Source organism: Equus przewalskii, chromosome 23 (assembly GCF_037783145.1).
Source record: "Equus przewalskii isolate Varuska chromosome 23, EquPr2, whole genome shotgun sequence".
In the NCBI taxonomy this organism is placed as follows: domain Eukaryota; kingdom Metazoa; phylum Chordata; class Mammalia; order Perissodactyla; family Equidae; genus Equus; species Equus przewalskii.
Genome location: NC_091853.1, coordinates 8,546,562 through 8,567,865, shown reverse-complemented (window position 1 = coordinate 8,567,865; position 21,304 = coordinate 8,546,562). Strand labels below are relative to the sequence as shown.

General features: G+C 40.2%; 1 protein-coding gene and 10 non-coding genes across 22 annotated transcripts in view; 10 read left to right on the top strand and 1 right to left on the bottom strand.

Annotated features, from left to right (window-relative positions):
* The window catches only part of ZBTB37 (zinc finger and BTB domain containing 37), a 30,673-nt gene extending 14,497 nt beyond the window's left edge, over positions 1-16,176 (bottom strand). For 2 of the 12 annotated variants that reach the window (XR_011531959.1, XR_011531954.1), the window contains exons 1-5: positions 16,010-16,176; positions 15,308-15,502; positions 13,243-14,202; positions 11,444-11,543; positions 4,137-5,165 (exon numbers count right to left, since the gene is read on the bottom strand). Coding sequence is in view for 5 of the 12 variants with exons in the window: in XM_070590907.1 (XP_070447008.1) it covers positions 4,677-5,165; positions 11,444-11,543; positions 13,243-14,165 (1,512 nt within the window). In the remaining 7 variants the exon portion in view is untranslated. Of the gene's footprint in view, positions 1-3,118; positions 5,166-10,219; positions 10,855-11,443; positions 11,544-13,242; positions 14,203-15,307; positions 15,503-16,009 lie in introns of those variants that run through there. The other 10 variants (XR_011531960.1, XR_011531955.1, XR_011531956.1 and 7 more) reach the window with 9 other exon arrangements.
* Positions 16,177-16,686: 510 nt separating this feature from the next.
* LOC139079023 (small nucleolar RNA SNORD74) lies at positions 16,687-16,766 on the top strand. The gene has a single exon (XR_011532285.1). It is a non-coding gene; the product is annotated as a small nucleolar RNA SNORD74 (small nucleolar RNA).
* A 413-nt stretch (positions 16,767-17,179) lies between these two features.
* LOC139079030 (small nucleolar RNA SNORD75) lies at positions 17,180-17,241 on the top strand. The gene has a single exon (XR_011532292.1). It is a non-coding gene; the product is annotated as a small nucleolar RNA SNORD75 (small nucleolar RNA).
* Positions 17,242-17,400: 159 nt separating this feature from the next.
* On the top strand, positions 17,401-17,482 carry LOC139079019 (small nucleolar RNA SNORD24). Its single transcript, XR_011532281.1, has one exon. It is a non-coding gene; the product is annotated as a small nucleolar RNA SNORD24 (small nucleolar RNA).
* A 281-nt stretch (positions 17,483-17,763) lies between these two features.
* LOC139079028 (small nucleolar RNA SNORD77) lies at positions 17,764-17,831 on the top strand. The gene has a single exon (XR_011532290.1). It is a non-coding gene; the product is annotated as a small nucleolar RNA SNORD77 (small nucleolar RNA).
* Positions 17,832-18,136: 305 nt separating this feature from the next.
* Positions 18,137-18,197, top strand: LOC139079024 (small nucleolar RNA SNORD44). Its single transcript, XR_011532286.1, has one exon. It is a non-coding gene; the product is annotated as a small nucleolar RNA SNORD44 (small nucleolar RNA).
* Positions 18,198-18,459: 262 nt separating this feature from the next.
* On the top strand, positions 18,460-18,524 carry LOC139079029 (small nucleolar RNA SNORD78). Its single transcript, XR_011532291.1, has one exon. It is a non-coding gene; the product is annotated as a small nucleolar RNA SNORD78 (small nucleolar RNA).
* A 376-nt stretch (positions 18,525-18,900) lies between these two features.
* On the top strand, positions 18,901-18,985 carry LOC139079021 (small nucleolar RNA SNORD79). The gene has a single exon (XR_011532283.1). It is a non-coding gene; the product is annotated as a small nucleolar RNA SNORD79 (small nucleolar RNA).
* Positions 18,986-19,143: 158 nt separating this feature from the next.
* LOC139079025 (small nucleolar RNA snR60/Z15/Z230/Z193/J17) lies at positions 19,144-19,225 on the top strand. The gene has a single exon (XR_011532287.1). It is a non-coding gene; the product is annotated as a small nucleolar RNA snR60/Z15/Z230/Z193/J17 (small nucleolar RNA).
* A 584-nt stretch (positions 19,226-19,809) lies between these two features.
* On the top strand, positions 19,810-19,887 carry LOC139079022 (small nucleolar RNA SNORD47). Its single transcript, XR_011532284.1, has one exon. It is a non-coding gene; the product is annotated as a small nucleolar RNA SNORD47 (small nucleolar RNA).
* A 150-nt stretch (positions 19,888-20,037) lies between these two features.
* On the top strand, positions 20,038-20,114 carry LOC139079020 (small nucleolar RNA SNORD81). The gene has a single exon (XR_011532282.1). It is a non-coding gene; the product is annotated as a small nucleolar RNA SNORD81 (small nucleolar RNA).
* Positions 20,115-21,304: the final 1,190 nt, after the last annotated feature.

Here is a 21,304-nt window from a genome sequence, read left to right as displayed (position 1 = left end):
TGTTTTATGTAAACATGGTACTCATTTAAGCCTACATTATTATTCATGGGAATTATTTTTAAAAATTACTGTTATATCTGTAACTACTGTTCTAAACTTTAATCTACTTGCATCTTCAAGGTAAGGACAAATCATAAAGCCTACTCTAAATGCTTTTAAAGCAACAGGGATCAGTAAGAAAGAGCACAAAGAGGGTTATGAGCAAAGGATCTAGAAAAAGATGGCAAACTCAAGAAACTGATGCATAGAGAGTAGGAATTTAAAACCTCAACTCAACTATTATAAAGGCAAAATGGCAGTAGTGACAAATTTGGGGGCTAATTCTTTCCAATCTAATTCTGGAGTTGGCAAACTTTTCTGTCAAGTGCCAGATAATAAATATTTTCAGGCTTTGTAGGCCATGTGGTATCTGTCACAAGTACTCACTTTGCCATTACAGTAGAAGGTAGCCATAAACAACACCTAAATGAATAGGTGTGGCCCTATTCCACTGTCACTTTCTTTACACAAACAGGTGGCCTCAGGATTTGGCCCGGGGGCTGTAGTCTGATGAACCTTGATCTAATTCATAAGTCTTAGGGATATATTTTGCTAAGGGGCATCCTCTCAAACTTAGGGATTTACCTGACTTAATTACTTGTCCCTTTTCTAAATCTCAGCAACCAAAATGGTTCAATATTTTGCACTCTTTCCCATATGGTATAAGTGAAGAGCCCCAATTTCAAAGACTGAGTTCAAGAGAGACTTATCTGTTATTCCTTGAACTAATAAGTACACAGATAAGGAGAAGGGCATTTGAGGAAGAGAAAAAAATCACATCTGTTGTATCTGAGAAAACAGAAACTTCCAGGATTCCAACTCCTTCCTAATTAAATGCCTTTCCACTGTGATTAAGAAGAGTTTTGTCTTTGTTTAATTTCCTTTCCATTACCCATTGCTTTCATTTCTTTAAACTAAATCTTCTAGTCAAACAAAATGTAGTTTTTTTTACCAGTTAAAAGAAACAAAGTTGGTGTCAAGTAACACCTAATACTTCTTAAAAGTTATTTCTTGCCTAAAGACTATTCAGCTATTAAGGACGAAGTTGACTGCTTCAGTCTTCCACCAGACCACGTCCAACCAAGGCCAGATTTCAGCGATGAAGTTAGGAGGAAAGTGGTTTATTTCTATCGTCATACCATCTTTGGGAATCCCTGTTTCAATGATGCAGAAGGATCTGGAAACATTAAAAAATACTAAAAAACAAAATAAAAAAATTTTCCTTAATTGCTATCTCCCTTCTTTTCCACTCTTTATCCTTTAGGAACTAATTTATTTTTATGTATTCAAAGTTAGATTCAACCTTCTGGTATAATGAAATGGGGTGGGGGTATTTTGCAACTTACATAAAATAAAACAACTCAGTTCAGAGGTAAATATGGTTCTGAGTAAAGAGAGAACAAGTCATTAGAAAGAGCCTTTCTGCCTAAGTACAGTGTTTCTGTTCATGCCAATGCTATATTTTATACTGGTATCAGAGTTCAGAGAGAATAAAAGGTACCTCTTAGAATGAAAGTAGATTATATATTGCCATCTCTCTTCTTTTGCTGAGAATATTAGGTAGCTCCTTTGCTATTAAGTGCCACTCAATGCATGAAAACAGTCCCAGTGTTTGCTATTTTATGGCATTAAAGTACTTAATGATGATTTAGCTCTCATTGCTAACGCAGTTCCCTTCACAAGGTGACATGTGCAAGTTAAGATTTGGTAATGACTTTTCAGCATTAGCTAAAGTCCATTTAGTATATCCTTAAGAGAGGTATCCTCTGTGCACACACCAACATATCTATTCATTAGTGTAGATAGAACACTACTAACTCCTATGACCTACAGTGACGTCAGCTAAGAACTAGGACAATGTCACAGTGAACCTGGATAAGAAACTTGGATAGTTACTTAGAATAATAACACCTCATATAACTAAAATGGGGAAATTGCTTTCAGAAACTTTAATTTGTTGAAGAGCTAGCCTGGCTTGAATCTTCATGAATTTCATGGCTCTAGGCAGACCAATTAATAGGAAAAAACCAGCAAAGAGGATTGTGCTGATGTGGTCCTAGACGACCGGGGAGCACTCTATTCACAGTATCAATGCAGCAAAAACCTATTAGAAGTGAATGAAAACGGAGGGGGAACCCAACAAACACTCACGGCATTTCCACATCTATGAGACAGTCCCTACGTCATTTAAAATGTTTGTTGCTAACCGTGGATGGAGTACTGACAAATGCTGCAAAGTTTCTCTTTACAGAAATTACTGCACTTCACCTTCACAATTTGGTAATAGTTTTAAAAAGCTCTATTTTCTCACATAAAAATCTAAGAAACTAACACAGCAATAAAGAACTTTCCAGTATACTACTTCCCAAAAGTAGGATGGACTTAAAATTTTTTGGTAGGCTTAAAAGCTCCATCTAAAGCAGCATATTCTGTACTTCTCACCTCCCTGCCTATTTACTAATGGCAAAATCTGTCCACTGAAAGCCTTGATTACCAAATGTTTCCCTAAAGATTTTAGTCTAATTTCAACTCCACTTTTTCTATGCCACAGAACACAGCTGGTCCCAACATGGCCTAGGCGACAGTTTTTATCCTGTTTTGTCCTTGCCCAACTAAAGAGGAGAATGTCCCAGTCTGTTTTGTAAAGACAAAATACAGCTTCAACACTACATTTAAGGGTAGGTTCTTATCAAATGTAGCATCATTACATTCCTATTAAAATATGCATTTTAATGTTTTTCCAGGAGAGAAAATAACCATTCTCCAGTGATATGGTGCAGCTGTATGTATATGTACAATTCTCAGATTGCTTAAGAGTGACCCTTTGCATTCGAAATTCCTATCATCAAAGAAATGCCATTCTTTTCTACCCACCCTTTCCACATACCAGAAACTACTATCAGGAAGGGAGCACACTGCTAACATTCTCACAAATGGCTCACCAGTGCTGGCGTGACCAGCCCCTCTCCCAAATCTCTTTTACAATCATCTATGCCTCTGCACCAAAAGAGTTTCCTAAACCACTACATATTTAAATACTCTTTAAAAAAATTAGAGATCAATTAAGAGAAGATAGAGATTTTTCTCTTTTCTATTTGCACTGTAACTTGTAAGCATCTACTTGCCTGCATCCTTTAATAATCCTCCTTCATTCTCTGCATGCAAAACAGGGCATCTAAGGCTCTACAAGTTTGGTAAGTTCTCTCTGACTCTCAGTGCTGGATTAAGAATCTCAGAAATACCCAGAATTACCAAAAAGGTCCCTTGAAGTTTTAAAAATCTTAGGAATGATTAAGTAACCAAACCTGATCAAAATTGATGCCTTGATCAATTTATTGCAACACGATTGTGCATGATGTTTTCTGATAAATGCCCTGTAGTGTATTAAAAAGCAAAGCTCTTGGAGTCATCAGCAATTTGCTGATAGTTGGTTTATGAATTACTAGGTTTGCAGACGTGAGACATGGATTTAGTGAGGTTCTTCTATTGGACTGAAAATATAAACTATTACATGTGTAGAAGTAAATGGAATTTCAGTTGCAATAAGAACCATAGTGTTGAATTTCTTCAACCACAATATTGCAGAAAAAAACGTGTTTAAAACTTCATATAAAAGCTATCAGATATGGAGAACTGTGGATTTAAAAATACAATCCAGGCTCATTTCGCTGGAAAGTGACGTTTTGGATGTATAATATTGCTGTTATGTGAAGCTAGGAGCCGAAGAGACTGGATGAAACTTTGGTAGTCAGCCTAACACATGAATTCTTCTGGACTAGAGCCATTTCCTAACACCCAAAGACAGAGGAGTACTATGGTTTACAAACACCAATCAGGAAGTTGCAGTACTGCTCTGTGCTTTTGGACATTTGCAAAACAAAAACACTTCCTTCCCTGCTCCCCTCTTGCTCAACACAACACTCAAGCCCCTAAATGTAGCAGTACCTACTGCAAACACTTTGCTGCTCACTTCCCTTCCAGTTGCCTAAAGTGCTTCAGGTGATGCTGCCCACTAGAATACTGCTCCAAGGTCGCTGCTTACACGAAACAATCAGGCAAGTATCAGATGCCGAGTCAAGACCAAGATAAGGTCTAACCTTCCAAAACAGTAAGAGCTACCAGGATCTTTTGTTTTCTTGAAATGTGAAACTTCATGTTCTGGCAGGGAAGGAAGAGAAGAAATTCCTCCTCTTCATCACCATCATGATTACTTCCTTCTCTCTTGTGTCTGGCTGGTTCAGATGACCAAGGCTCCTGCTGCGGTTTTAGATCTGGGCAATTACAGCCACCAGGATGTATGGACCAAAGTACAGTGTTCAAACATGACTGGTAGATAAATGACCATTTATCACTGTTTTGTTAAAAAATTTTTTTCTTATAAAGTTAACAAACCAAGGCTGTTGATCCCTGAATTAGAAAGTTGATTTGCTTGATTATTTTCGAAAGTGTGAGGTGGGAAGGATCGGGGGAAGAGCGCTTTTGCGTATGTTGCTGATCCTCTAGTTTGGCAACATCTTGGGAGCATCTTCCGATCTAGTGATGTGGCATTTTGTGAATCTAAGTACCAGCCCACGGCCCTGATGCTGGCTGCTTACGGCCCAAAGGGGAAGAGGGTGTGCCCCCTCCCCCTCAATGTTTCAATCTGGCCCAGTGGTGGACACAGAGCCCTGGGCTGTTTCCCCAGGAGCAACTGTCTCTTCTTGTGAAGGTGACTCTTCCTCAGCCTGTCCTCGAGATGTGACAGTTGTTTCAGGAGAGATGCTATGAGGCCCCTCCAGGGGTATACAGCCAGGGTGATTTTTGCGAAAGTGCTGATTCAAGATGGCCTGGAAGGGGAAACTTTTGCCACAAACATGACAGTGAAAGGGCTTGTTGCCTGTGTGCTTGCGGATATGATACTCCAGCTGGTCTTTCCGGGTATATTTCTTGCCACACATGCGGCAGACGAATGGTGTGATCCCCATGTGTAGGCGCATGTGGCGGTCCAGGCTCCCCTTCTGGTTGAAAGATTTGGCGCAGTAGATGCAGGTGAGACGGGGGTTGTACCGGAACCACCGCTCAGATACTTCCTGCTCTCGGAGATACTCCACATAGCCACTTACTCCCATCATTGCTGACTCTTCTACCTGTGCAAGGTGAGGAAAATAAGCAAGAAAGAACATATACTATTAAGTACACATGTTAAAAGAAATCAAGGGCCAGCCCTGGTGGCCTAGTGGTCATGTTTGGTGTGCTCCGCTTTGGCGGCCTGGGTTTGGTTCCCAAGTGTGGACCTACATCAGCTGTCTGTCAGTGGCCAAGCTGTGGCGGTGGCTCACATACAGAAAAAAAAAGAGGGAGAGTGGCAGCAGATATTAGCTCAAAAAAGAAAAAAAATCAAATCTATTTTTAGGTTTGTTACTAAGTTATATGCTTATTTTTAGTAGAGATCCAAACAGGAAATTAGTTATGACCAAAAAGTAAAGATGTTAACATAATAATTAAAAAACAAAAATCCAAGGACACTCTTCCATTAGCCTAAAAGAGCAAGACAAACTGCATGCTTATTAACCCCCTGATGAACGTTCCATTTTACAGTGATAGGAGAACCTGAGCTCGTTCATACAATCCTCTTGGAATTTTCAATTATATTCCAGACAATCAGGTAGGTACTTAGGCAGTGCTAGTCCAACAGAACTGTCTATGATGATGGAAATGTTCGATAAGCTGCACCATCTAATACAGTAGCCACTAGCCACATGTGGCTATTAGGCATTTATAATATGGCTAGTGCAACTCAGGAAATGAATTTTTAACTTTAATTGCTTTCAATTAATTTAAATTTAAATAGCCACATTAGCTATGTGATATGGCTAATGGCTTCTATCTTACAGTACAGAATACATTATGGCAAGCACATTATAAATTATATTTATGGCATTATTAATACCAAAATTTAACCCAGCAGTAATTAGGTTTATAAAAATGTATACAATTTGTAGGACACAGTATTCCTTTTTACCCCAAAATATTTTAGTACCACACCAACATCTTCATTCTAAAGACTACCCAAAGTTTAACTGACCTCAGAACAATCTGGCAGAAAAACGGAGAAAGGAAATTAGACCTAGATATGAATTTACTAACTTAGTTATTCCTTCCTACAACCTTTTCACAAATTGATATTCAGTAAGTATTTACTAGCTGATTACCATCCACCAAATACAATGACAGATACCACAGCAAAAGAAGTACAAGACTTAGTTTTAGGGGCTAGCCCTGTGGCCGAGTGGTTAAGTTCCTGCGCTCTGCTTCAGTGGCCCAGGGTTTCGCTGGTTCAAATCCTGGGCATGGACATGGCACCACTCATCAAGCCATGCTGAGGCAGCGTCCCACATGCCACAACTAGAAGGACCCACAACTAAAAATACACAACTATGTATCAGGGGGCTTTGGGGAGAAAAAGGAAAAATAAAATCTTAAAAAAAAAAAAGACTTGGTTTCTGATTTTGCCCTCTGAACAAAAACTTCTGCACAAAAAAACAGCAAACACAGAAACAGGGGAAATACATATTCCTAGTAACTTTGTTAATTCACTTTTCAAACTGCTTATACTAAAGGTAAGTGTCCTTGACATACAGTGCACAGACACATTACCATCTAATTTTATACACCTATTATTTGTAGTGGTTGTGAATTGATTTAAACAGATTATTAAAAGAAAATAGAATAATCTGTGATTTATATATTATTTCTCCAATCTCTCTTAGTCTATAAAGTATCTCCCCTCAAGGTAAATTTCTTACATTGTAATAATAAATTTACTTAGGACAATTAAAAAAAAGCAATTATTATAAAAGCAGCATTAGAACTATGCTGTTGTTAACTAGATAACTCTTTAAATTACTGAAAAATAAACGTTTTTTTCCCCTCTGATTTACTTTCTTTCTTTATGAAGGTCAAATGATACATACTTTTTAACTTTTTATGAAAACTTTTAGACAGAATAGAATATTGAATCCCCATCACCCAACAATCATCAAACTAAGGACAATTTTGGTTTTTACCCTCAACTATTTCTCTCCTTTCTCATATTACTTTCAAAGAAACTTCCAGACATAATTTCACCCATAAACATTCTAGTATCTGTCTCTAAAACATGAGGATTCTTTTTTCTTATTATAATCAAAATACCACTATTACACATAAAAAAAAACAGTAATTCCTTAATATCAATTAAATAAGACCTTAATTTTGTTTTACCTAACCTCAACATTAACCATCTAGATAGTTAAAGTATTTAATATATGAAATAAACATGGGTTCCTCCTATCTGAAAGCTGGGAGGGAGTAGGAACAATATATTCCTTTGAATGAATAATTTTAAAATCTTGGATTTATAAATGCTTTTCATTCAAAATTCTGTCGTATAATATCACTATTCAGAAATGACTGATGTTTTTAGCTTGCTGACTTCTGAAGCCAATATATGTATATATGTAGTATAAAACATATATATTATATATATAATGCTGTGAGCAAAAAACTTATGTATGTATACCAGCATTTTAAATATGTAGGAGGGAATTATATATGTCTAGCCGAGGCTAAAGTACCAAGGCAAAGAGGAGAAAACAGATAAGTTGACTCTGGATTAACTGGAGATTCATCTAATTAGCAATTTATCTTGTGTCCTCTTCTTGAATTTCTAAAAATGTGTTTTGTCTCCTTTCACATATGTTAGCTGACAATGCTCCTCAGCTCTTCCAACAGAAGCGAGGCAGTTCTCAGCAGGTTTGGGAAACAGTATGTGAAGTCAAGTGTTGAATAGGAAGACTGAGGTTTTAGACGAATACAGAATTGTTTTATATAACATTTCTTTCTCCTCCATATCCCTGGATAACCAAAACTGAACTCACATAAAGAATGAGGGATTATCGCACTAAAAGGTCCTGGGTGACCACAGACAAAGCACAGAAAAGCTTCTCTGAGGTTTAGTTTTCCCATCCATAAAAAGAAAAGGTTAGCATATACTTTGCCAGCTCTGTTGGAGAATAAAACATGGTAAGAGTACCTTGAAATATTTTCAGTGCATGTTGTTATACTGTATAGCAATTAAGAGTGCTGGAACTTGGGTTCAAATCTGTGTCCTACTTATTGTATGACCTTAAGCAAGTTATTTAACTACTCTATGTGTCAGTTTCTTCATCTGTAAAATGAATATAACAGCATCTAACCCATAGGTTGCTATGAGCATTGAATGAGTTAATATACTAAAGTGCTTACTGTAGCTCAATAAATGTTAGCTATTATTAAACATTACAAACTAACAATATTATTCATAATCTTGAGGGTACCAATTCCCTAAAAAAAATCTGCCTACCCTTAAGGAGAGTAATGTCATGCCAGCATTGTCCACAAGCAGCAAGGAATTGTATTTTAGTTATACGTGATGAATTATAATCACAAAACTCACACATTATGATCAATCTCACCTAAAAAATTACTGCAGTAAAGTTGTAATACAAGAGCAAAATAACTGAGCATAAAATGTAGATTAGGTTCCTGTCAAAGGCAACAATCTATCTTTGCTAGTTTTATTCCACTGAACCTTAAAAAGAGGCAGGAAGGAAAATGGCTGCCTCTGGTTCTGTCACTAAGAGGCAGATCATTTCACTCCCCACACTTGGCAATTCCCTACTAGATTATAAACTCTAAGCACAGGGACATTCTACATTGCAGAATATGCCAGAACTTGATCGGTGCCTGGTATGCAGTAGGTGTTGAATAACTATTTTTTTAATGAATTATTCCACATAAATAAATTCCATATAAATGAATGATTTCCATATTTTCTAAAACAAATACCAGTCTAAATTCTTGACATGGCCTTCAAAGCCATCTACCATCTTAATCTCAATGACTAATCAGAGAGTCAAAGAATTGAAGGGACTTCAAAAATCATCTGATTTGGTTAATTTTATTTAAAAATCTCCCAAACTGGGGATTTCATGGACAACTAAACAATCCCCTATTTAGTAGGTGCCTCTCTACCGGGCACCTACTAAGTAACTTTAGTTACTCAGAATTATTGAGGGGTAAACAACTCCTATTTATTGCATACCTGATAAGACATGTCATACATAAAGATTAGAAAATGTGCACTCTGCTCTCAAGGAGATTTCAATCTAGACGGAAACACAAAATTGATGCAAATGAAAAAAGAATAATTTATATGCATCAGCAGAGAATTAGGAGAAATTATATCACTATCTGTAAATGCTACAGTGGTTTAAGAAGGAGAGATGAGAGAGGACTGGGCTAGTTAGGGCAGATGGAAGTAGGAGTTGGCCTTGGGTGGACCCAGACACCTGGGAAGAACACGGCATCCAGAATTCAAGATGCAGAGACAGGAATGTTTGATGCAGTATTGGGACACAGAGAAAGTCTGCCTGTGTGGAACAGACAGTGAATGCTGATGAATGGTGGGAAAAGCTGGGTTAGAAAGATTACAAATTACTTGGAAAATCAGGCCAAGTACTTTAACCTTCATACAGTGAAAAAGGAAAAAGCCACAGAATGTTTTTGGGTAAAGAAGTGACCTTAGTAGTCTGTTCCAGTTTAATCACCGTTATAATCAGGAAGCTCTGCAAGTTTATCAAAACTTGTTCTTCCTGTAATGTAAGTCAACGTCCTGTTTTGCGACTCTGTGGCAGGGAAAAACTAACTGGTGAGAAGACTCACCATAATAAACCTTCATGCACATTAAGGCATACATTAACTTATCTCAATATCACCTCCAGACAATATTAGTTATCTTCTATTTCTTTCCAGCCTGCACCTTCTGCTTCAGTCAGGTAAACACCTTGTAGAATTCCAATTTTTATCCCTATCCCACTACATATAAGTTATTTCTTTCTACCTACTTCTTTAAAAACTGCATTTAAACTTTCCTGAAAACACTTCCTTTAAGTAGATATTGATTACAGTAATTACTTTTGTTTGTTTGTTTGGTTTTTTTTGGTGAGGAAGATTTGCCCTGAGCTAACATCTGTTGCCAATCTTCCTTTTTTTTTTTTTTTTTTGCTTGAGGAAGATTAACCCCGAGTTTACATCTGTGCCAATCTTCCTCCACTTTGTACGTGGGATGCCTTCACAGCATGACTGAGTGGAATAGGTCCACACCTGGGATCTGAACCCGTGAACCTGGGCAGCTGAAGCAGAGCATACCAAACTTTAACCACTCAGCCACAGGGCCAGCCCCTACAGTAATTGCCTTTTAGGCACTCCTACTCCCACAACACTCTTACTGAAATCTGTATGTGTATTGTGCATTTATTAGCCTGTCTTATCTTTCCCTTATGTCGTAAGGTCTGTCTCACTGCTGTATTTACTTGCATAATAGTCACCTTCACACAGTCACCACATCCTATTTGACAGATGAGGAGAAAAAGGCTCCTAATTATATTGAGTAAACTCACTTTTCCTCTAAGCTCCTAACATTTTCTCTAACACCTTATTAAAAATAAAAAATTCTCTTGTAACAGTTACAATTCATTTTCTGGTACTGAAAAACCAGCATGATAATATGCAAATAAACACAGTTTATAACAATGCCTTGCTGCTGTTACTACACTATGTACACAATAAAGATCCAATGGTTTAGATAAAAATTAAACAAAATACTATCAGTATAATGCAGAAGCTAAAAATAATTAGCTATGTAATCTTAATCCACCAGTGTTTCCTTTTACAGTGCAAAAGTGTTTACAATTTATTGTGTTCTACTTGGTGAGTTCACCATCTTTTTAAAAATCAATCTTCAATGATAGAGACCTGTGAGAAAAAACAAACAAAAATATCAACCAACTACTTATACTACTTGCTAAGGAGAGTTGCAAAGAAAATAGAAGACATTCCTATCCTTTCTAGGACATTTTAGTCTAACAAAAGATTCAGGAAGAAAATAAATGAAAAGACACAAGAATACAAAAAAACAAACACACAAAAATGCATACGCAATTTGTTTACAAATACATAATACTATAAAAATTAGTAATTATGTAGTAGTATACCCACACGTGTATAAAATCAGACTCTCTCGATCCCAGGTCCTAAATTACCTGCATGTAGTTTTCAGGGGTTATTTCTATTACTCTCAGGACTACAAACTGGTTTCAATCATGAGGAAAGAGTTCCAGAATCTTATCTTTTTCTACTTCCTAAACTCTGTTGACACCAAAAGTGTATTTCCTGCATTCTCACAAGCAAGAATAAAGTAAAAAGTAATCAAATACAGTATTTATTTAACGGGGCCACTGTTGCCTCTCCTACATCTTCATCTTTCCCTCCTTACTGTGCTCTGTTCACACACACTGGCAATTTCTCCAACCACCGCAGCAATCCTAAATCCACAACTACATACCTGGGAGCTGGGCAGCTTAGGCTCATCCATTCTCCCAGGAGACTCACTTCTGGCTCTGTGTCTCTCAGTCAAGGGAACAACACTGCCGGAGGGGCTAAATCTGTCGGAAGAGGAACAAGAAGGGGACTAATAGAAAAGAAACTTAAAAAATGGTGATGTCTACCCTCTTTATCCCATGGCTGAGGAAGGGGGAACAAACTGAACAACACATTACTTAAGAAATACTTTCACGGCATCAATATAGGATCTGGTTTAAATAAGAAAGGTTTGCCCTAGTAAATTTAAGAAATACAAAATGACATTGCAGATAGACTATATGACCTGGTGAAGCTAAGACTAAATAAAACCTATCCTCACCTAAGTACTGGGAGACCATAAAAGGATAAATTAAAACTGGATTTATAACTTTGTTTCTTCCATGTAACTATAAGGGTTTTCGTTGTTCCTAGCCCCATGATAACTTGTTACATATTTCAGACTATTGCTATAGATCATGGAAATGAAAAGTCTCTGCATTTAAGCTATTACTTCTGATACAGTTTCAACATAGGGGACAACAGTGCTAATGGGGAAATAAGTATTATGTTCAAGAATATTTCAACTATCAAGGACACAAGAAGGAAAAAAAAACAAGACTGCCTGAAGTAGATACCGTATATACTCTCTGAATTTCTGTGACACATATGTCTCTCAAGACCAGGTGTGAACCAGAGTAACAGCTTCTTTAGTTTTTGCTGCTCATGCGGTCAATATATTTTCAAGAGAGGAAAAGAATATTACCAATCTAAGTTGGCAATATTTCTTTCAGTTTTCTTACATTAAAATTATTGTTATTTCCACCAAAAAGAAATGTTCTAACAACTGCAATGTATTAGAAAGAGAAAGTGAGGCAAAGGGCACAGTAGCACTGGTGGAAAACCAACTCTCAGGCTTGTGGTAGCAGCAGTCATCAATGAAAGAAAACGGGGGAGCTATCATCAAATGATAACTGAAAAAAGGAATGAAAAACATCCAAAAAGCTTTTCCTTGGAATTACGGTGATTATACTAATTTGAAAAGAACAATAGGGGCTGGCCTGGGGGGGCGCAGCGAATAAGTTCACACGTTCCGCTCCGATGGCCCAGGGTTGCCCAGTTCGGATCCCGGGTGTGGACATGGCACCACTTGGCACGCCATGCTGTGGTAGGCGTCCCACATAGAAAGTAGAGGAAGATGGGCACGGATGTTAGCTCAGGGCCAGCCTTCCTCAGCAAAAAGAGGAGGACTGGCGGCAGATGTTACCGCAGGGCTAATCTTCCTCAAAAATTTAAAAATAAATAAATAAATAAATAGAAAGAACAATCACTGCTGGTACCATACTTCCTCTAATTTGGTAGGTGGGGGCAAAGAAAAGTAAACAGTGCTACAAAGGAAAGTGAGACTCCCCGAGGCCACCTACCTGTTTGATAACATACCAAGGAAGGGCAATGCTGCCAGGTTCCCAGCTGATGATCAGCTCCCTGCCTGGAATTCCGAGGAAGCCCTGGCAATTACTGATCCTAGTGTGGCTGCAGATCCTATTCTGATTCATGGAAGTGTCTAAATTTACCATAGTTCTCACAACACTGTGAATACTTCAGGACTAGGAGCTTCCTGCTTTAAAAAAATAAGAATGCAAGTCTTTTTGGCACACCTCCAGTTTCCCCAACATTAATTTATTTTGGCTAAGAACATCAAGTAAGGAAGATGCTCTCTGTACCACACAGAGGGCCCGCTTTAGTGATGTCTGCCATTAGACGGGCAAACAAAACAAAACTTACCTGTCAATTTCACTGCTCGTTGGCCGAGCCACTTTGGCTCCCGAAGATCCTAAAGTGTAATTTTCCTGTCCTACAGAACCATGGCCGGTGGTGTCAATCACCATGGCTGTGACTTCCTCTGCACTACTCCCATCTTCTCCAGAAGGCTGATTCTCAGGCCCAAGCCACTCCTCGAAACTTTCAGTTTTGATGTGTACTGCTCCAAGAACCCTCACTTCATCATCACTCCGGGCCCCTCGGTCTGCTACTCCTGTCTCCACGTACCACTGTCCTGCTCTGTTGATCCGAAGAATGGGCTCCCGGCTCTCTACATCAGAACTCTGTTCAATTACCTGTGGGCTGGTGGACTCCTCAGGAGGACTGAGCTCCCTGATATCCAGCACAGCACTAACCTGACCTCGCCAGTTTCCCTTTGGGGCATTATGTCGTGGGCTGAGGGAGCGGTTTAGATTTGGGGTGACCCTGTGAGACTCTGGAGGTCTCTCTGGATGCTTTGTCCTCGTTTGACTTAATTCTGCTTCAACCTCACCCACGTTAATTTTGAAATGAATGCCCTCCAGGATCTGTGTACATTTGTCTATAATATGCTGCATCTGCAGAAAACTGGCAGCTGTCAAGTAGCTGATAATATCTGCCAGTTGTAGGCATATCCGCCCTGTATAACAGAAAGAAAGGAGCTGTTCAAAAACAGTAGGGTTTTTGATGACTGAAATGGAGACAGTACTCATCTCATTCAAGGACATGTGATCTCGGAAATAGGGGGAGCTGGCAGCTAGTACCACTTTGTGAGCCCGAAAAGCTTGTCCTTGCACATTGACCACGATATCACAGAGACGGCCCTGCATGCGCAGCTGGTTTAGATGGCTCAGGACGGAGTTGCTGAAGTCAGGGATCTCCAGTTGTATGTTCCCTCCTTTCTCCATGGTCGTGCCTGAGGGCGTAGGCAGGCATTCAACCCTGCTGAAAGAGGAAACCACATGCCCATTAAAAGTTGTAACTTCACTCCCCTCGTGCTTTCCAATTCAAACATATTTAAAAATATTATTTGGTAGAATTTCAAAATCTCCAAGCAAAAAGAGATACCATCCTTATGTTTAGACGTGGAAAAGAAATACCAACAGGTTTTTCAGTCTAGGTTTCATGGCAAGACACCGTTAAAACTGAAAAGCGATTATTAGACTCCTAAAAATTCAAGCTATGCCCATACTTTCCTTACTAATGAGATATGCAACATCAAAACAGAAGTTCAACAGAACAGACGAGGAAACAGCTATTGTCAGGTTTTTTTAAAGTGTTAATCATAAGGTATTTGTACACTGAATATAACATCCTGTGACAACTTCCCTTTGGAGGAAAGGAAGCAGCTTTTTGAATAACAGTAGTTATACACAGACGGGTTGATTAGATGTCTCTCTTCTTAATATTTTACTACGTGCTGCATGAGTTATGTTTATTATTTCATAAAGTGACTAATATCCCACACGAATCTAAGACATTATTTCTAAGCTTAAGAGTCAGAGCACCCCAAAAGGCTTTGGGTTCAGGAGTCTGAGGCAAACCCAAGGTTAGGAAAAATGCCACAGCTGTGTCAGGACTCTGTCAAGACGAGGACTGGGAGAAGTTCACTCTCAGAAGTAGGAAAGGGTAGGCAAACCGGCCTTCATCTAAATTCGAAGTCGGGAATCTCAGAGTGGTGGTGATGTTTTGATTCTGAAATTTAGTTCCCCAAAGCTGGTAAAAAACTGACATCTACCAAATATGGCCAATATTTTAACATTAAAAGATTTTTAAAAACTTGCTAAATCACTAAGCCTATAACTGGATCCAACAGTCTTCGACGGTTTAGAGCACAGTTTGTACAAATCCCAACAGGAAGACACTGACTCGAGTCCAAGGTGTTTCCATTTATCTGTAAATTTGTAAGACATCACAGTTGCGTAGGACCTGCAACTTCAGAACTTAACCTGACAAGCTCGCAGTATGGCCATGCATTTACAACACACTTATCAGTAAATAGGGAAGTGTATATATACTGCTTTTAAGAATCAACTTTAGCCAATCTGACCTTTTTCCAAAGCGTTTTTGTTTGTTTTGAAACTTTTAATCCAATAAGAGCCTCTGTCGATGCCATCCTGAATTCAGATGTGCTTATTTTGGAGCCTACACCAGCGCCTTTTTGGTTTGCTCTTTCCGGCAATTCCCCAGTGAGGAGGAAGCCCCTGGAGTAAGGTCTTTACCGTCGGCACTGGAGGGGTGAGAGCTGTAAGAGGGAGAATCGGGAACGGCATGGGGTTGGCCACTCCGGTACTTGAGCGGCTTTCGCCCGCGTTAGGAAGCGTGGGGAGCGCGGGCTGCCTGAGGGGGGAAACGTCAGCGAGGCGCGGGGCCGGGGAGCGAGCAGTCAGGTGAGGGTAAAGGACCGGGAAGGGGGCGGCGCCCCGGGACCGGGTCCAGGCGGGAGGCGTAGGCGGGCGGGGAGCTGCCCAGAGGTGGGTGTGTGTGTCTGGGTGTGTCCGGGCTGCCGTGGGGGAGGGGGCCGCCCATCCCGGGGTCCTGAGGGAGGGGCCCGGCGAGGGGGCGGGTCCGGCAGCTGAGCCCGGCCCGGGGCCAAGGGGGTGGAAGGTCTCCGGGTGCCTTGAGGGGGGCTGAAGGGAAGTGGCTGGGCGCCCCAGGAGCAGGCTGCGGCGGAGACCCGGCAAGGCGGCCCCGGTGCAGGGCAGCGGGACCAGCGTGCGGGGCCCGAGCCCAGTCAAGGAGCAGCACCTACCTCCGGGGGTGGAAATGGGCCGGAATGGGCCGGAACACCGTCCCGGAAGTGAAACCCCCCACTCCCTCCCCCGGAGCGGGCGACGTGCCGGAAGGAAATCACTCACCCTTACACCGCTCCCCCTCCCTCTTCCCCCCTCCCCCCTCCCCCAGCGCTTTCCGTCTCTCGCGCCCCCTCCCCTCTCCTCTCTTCCTTCTTGGTAGGAGGGCGGGAGCCCTGCGTCACGCTGGCGCCGTGTCCCCGCCCACAATGGCGAGGTGGGGCGGGGCCCAGGGGGGCGGGCTTAGAAGACGGGAAGGGGTGTGGCTGGGGGAGGGGGCGGAGACAGAGGGAGGAGCGGGGAGGAGCTGAAGCAGACGCTAGCGGGGAGAGTGCGTCATGACGTCATGGAAAAGAGTCTTTATATACAGGTGCCTGGACGCCATCTCGGTCTTTCGAGGCTGGGAGTGAGTGGCTGGTATGTTTGTCTTTTTGCAGTTGCTGAATGGGTTCTTGGTTCTAGGCCTCCAGGCCTTGGCTGTCAAAGGCACCTTCAAGTGGCTGGCATTTCTAGTCCAGTTGCAAGCCTTTGCAGGACTCACAGACGACGATGGTGGAAGATTGCGCGTTGGGTGGTGGCGCGACCTAAACTACTGCAGTGGTGGTTAGGGCTGAACTGCGGGAATATCTCGGCTCGCGTGTCCTGCCTCTGATGAAGCCTGTGTTGGTAGGGACATCTGAGACTGTTGATGAATGCCAACGGTTCTGATGGCGGTGCATGCTGAGAAACCCGAGCGGGCCTTTGTTAATAATTTCGGCCGCTTGCTCTCAGGAAGGCGGGTGGTTGGAGTAGACCACGTGGTTCTCTAAATGGCTGAATTCCGCAGTGCACCATGATTGCCGTCCACGGTTCTTAAACTTATCTTTTTGCATTGCTCTTTTGTAATATAAGTGCACCCTTTACAGTCATGAAATCATGGGTGGTATAAACGCTCTGCAGACATGATACAAAAAAGACAATGGTTAAGCTTAATTTAGAACAAAATGAATTAAAAAAATCTCTAATTTTTAATCTAGGAATGGTGCGAGGCACGAATACAATGTGGCTTTTGATGGCACCAGATGGACAGGTAAGAAATTGATAAATACAGTGGGAAGAATGAAATCTGCTTAGAGGTGGTCTTTATGTTAAGCCTGTGATGGTTTAAGAGTAGTGGACAGAAAGGATTTCTGAAAAGCTGTATTCTGAGGCTTAAATACTTAAGACATTAATGTTTAACTTGGCTAACAGCATGTTTGATTGGATATGCTTTGCCTGTTTTGTAGGTCTTTGCCAGAGGGCTGAGAACAGCTGCTGGGGTAAGTTACTGGAATTCCTCACAAAGGGAAGTAGGTCGAAAATGCGCTGAATGTGCCACAATGATGACATTTTATTTGCTACTCTTGACTGTAAGAATGACGAGAATTATTACCACCGTTATCCTAACTGAGGCACACAGAATGGTGATTTGGAGAACATCGAGATTGCACGTGAGTTTACATGAAGCTATTTCTTCGCAGGTCCTAAAGGGCAAGCTTCACACACTAGCTGTGGGCAAACAGGTGAGAAGCCTTTTTATAGCCCACATTTACCCAGTACTTTTCAGTTAATTTTTTCAGAGGTTACAAATGGCCAAATAAGTGTTGATTGCATTAGGGTTTTCCTCCCCTTTTCAAATGTGAACTTCTGCACTCCACATTTTATATTTAATGCTGAGGGAAACCTGGAGAAACAGATACTATGATGGTTGCATAGTTCAGCAGATTGAATCATGAAGAGAGAAACCATTTGTCTGATGTATCTGGGATCTTTAGTAAAACTGGTTTGCTGTTAATATAACCACAAAGAAGTACTACTAATCGAGCTGCTCTTCTTTCTAGACATTAAACAGAATTAGCTGGAAGTTGAAGTGGTAAGTAAAACTATAATCAAACTAAACATCGGTAACTGGGCAAAGTGACAGAAATGGCTTTTTAGGGATGCCTTCTAATGCACAGGAAGCACTCATACTAGGAAGTGCTTGAACAGTGTGCTTAAATGCATTAAATAAATGCCAGGTCCTTGTCCTGTTATTGGTATTAACGTGCTATCATAGTTTGTAAAAGCAGCCTGTATGATGATAAGCGAATACTGACTGAACATGAAGGTCTTAATTAGCTCTACCTGATTTCAGGCACTTTTCAGATTTGTGGGGAGAAAATTTATCTTTGGCTATTATAAAACCACTCTTATTTCTTAGGTGGACTTGAGCTTTGACATGTCTGGATTGAGAGTTTGGTTTTTTTGGTAAGTGTTAATGGTAAAAACATTTCAGTAGGCTTAAGTGTTACTGAGAATGCTGATATGGTAGAATGCTTAGCTACCAAGCTACTAATTATGACTTATCTCCTATGTTGGTGAATGCATGTTGAGCATGCTCTGAACGGGGTTTTTGTAATGATGTTGATCAAATGTCTGACCTGAAATGAGCATGTAGACAAATTTAACACTGAAGAACCCTGTGAGAAATAATTGAGGGAAATTTAATGATATTTAGCATTTTAATGAAAGATCTCGTTTCCCTTCTAGCTACTGGGTACTACACAAGTTTTTATTCGCGGATGGCTTGCTTAGGGTAAGACATCAAAACACTTCTTTGTCTCCTGGTACTCAGGTTCATTGTTTCTGAAATGTGCTGGTCTTAGTAATTGTTGGCTATCTTAGTGTTTCTGTGTTGCAAAGCCAGTGGACAGTTTTGACAAGTAAAAGGCTTTAGTAGTCAGCTATGATGACGTACATCTAAAGCGTTACTCTCTTTTTTTAGGTGCAGATGTTGGTCACCTTTTATGTAAAGGTATGTATTTTATTAATCTTACATAGTTACTAAGTAAGGTGCTGTTAGTGATGATTTTTGAAAATAACAGATGGGAATCTCTCTGAAAAACAATGAAGATTAATTTTTAAAAACTGAAACAGTACCTGGAAAATTATATAACTGCACCTATGACTACCTATGACTAAATTTGACTAAATTTCTGTAGGTGTGAAGAGTTGGGTCGTCTGCAAGGCCTGGAACAGGAGTTTTAAGCACAGGTACTGTTAGTCAAGTTTGGGTTTTACGTGGAGTGGTTTAAAGCCGATACAATGATGATAACATAGTTCAGCAGACTCACGGTGATGAGCAATATTAAGTCTTTCGCTCCTATCTGATGTATCTGGCTGCAACAATCTTATAATACCCTTGAAAAAGGAAGTTAGCTATTTATTGTCCCATGGAAAATGGTCAGGAGTTTGGATAACTAATGGCTCATATACAAACGTTCTGTACTCTCTTAATTTCAGGGTTAAGAATTCAAGATTTGGAGAAGTACAGGTTTTAATATATTTTAATTAACAAACATTTAGAGAAGTGTAGATGCTCAGCAAAACTGAGCCAGAAAGTAGAGTCCCATATACCCCTCTGTCAACATCCACCACCAGAGTGGGACTTGTGTTCCAATACGATGAACCTGCATTGACATGTCATTATCACCCAAAGTCTATAGTTTTTGTTAGGGTTCACTCCTGGGTTGTGCATTCTCTGGGTTTGGGCAAATGTATAATGACATACATGCACTGTTGTAGTACTGTACAGAATAGATTCAGGGCCCTGAATGTTAGTTTCAAAAACTTAATGGGGGGAGTTAAGTAGGCAGTTTTTAAATGAATGGCTTTTTTTGTCTTCTAATAGGCAGACCTTCTGTTACTCTGAAGATTTCAAGGTAAATCAGTCTTTGGTGTTGCATATGATATGTTAGAATGTAACCAGTGATGTGATGATTCTGCCAAATGAAATAGAATGATATCACTTATAAAACCGTTCCATTTTGATTCTGAGGTTACTAACAAGCATCACTGAAGTTTTTTGTTTGTTTCTTTTTTACCATGATTAACATGTCATCTTTACTAATTTTAGGGCATTTATGACAGCAGTTATGCAGCTTACCAGTTGAAAGGTGAGACTTAAAAATATAGTGCTGTTGTCTTATTCCAGAATACATGATGATCTCACCCCAACTTGAACTCTCTCACTGATTACTTGATGATGAGATAAGATCTGATATTCATATACTCCAAATACCATTAGAATTGAAATATGGAAATATGAGTAAAATGGCTTCTTTGTTTTTGCAGACAGCTGGATGGATGCTTGTGTGATAGAAGATTAAAAGCAACTTTCAGTTTTAATAAATTTTTATACAAAATATCTGATCAAGTGTGCTTATTTCACTTCAGTAGGATAAAGGAAGGGAAATAGGACACCTTGGTGATTAAGGCCCTCTGGCGTTCATTTAACAACACATTTTCATATGTATTTTACAGGATGTCTTAGGATTGAAAGTGCAATTTGTGCTGAGAAATAAACTATAGCATTTATATTTAAAATGCTGTGCTTCTGTTGGAAACAGTGACATGATCTGAAGGATGAGCTATATTTTGCAGAAATTGTCTAGGGCTTGAATGTGAAATCACTTGGTCAATTTTTGCCCGAATTTTTTTTTTTTTGGTGAAGATTGGCACCTGGGCTAACAACTGTTGCCCATTTTTTTCCCCAGCTTTATCTCCCCAACCCCCCCCCCCCCCATACATAGTTGTATACCTTAGTTGTGGCTCCTTCTAGTTGTGGGATGTGGGATGCTGCCTCAGTGTGGCCTGAGGAGCGGTGCCATGTCCACGCCCAGGATCTGAACCCTGGGCTGCTGCAGCGGAGTGCACGAACTTAACCACTTGGCCACGGAGCTGCCCCCACCAGAAATTCTTTATCTGAAAATCACCCTTAAAAGCCAGAGTACTAGCTTGAGGCTGGAAAAGCAAAATTTGAGCTTAAGCAATTTTTGCTATGGAAGAAAGTGCCCAAAGAATGAGAATGTTAACACAGGAACCTCACCGGTGCTCTTACTGACCCAAATGGGCAATTGAACCATCAAAATACATGCCTTTATACAGACGAAATTGCAAAGAAAAATGAGCTCTTAGAGTGGCAGTAGGAATGCTGGAATTTGAAAATCTACATTTGCAATAAGTAGCATGGTGATGGGTCTGGCAAGTTGTTGATAGATGCCAAAGTTGGTGGGTGCAAGGGAAGTAACTAGTCTCAGAGACCTCCCCAAAGATGGATATTTTAAAAAGGCCTAGAAAAAACAGTGGGACAAACTAGATTTTAAATGAAGTGTAAATACTACTGTTATAGAAGTATCCTTGTGTTAGGAAATCGGTGTTTAGGAGTACTAGTTATGCAAATAAAATTCTGGGGCATG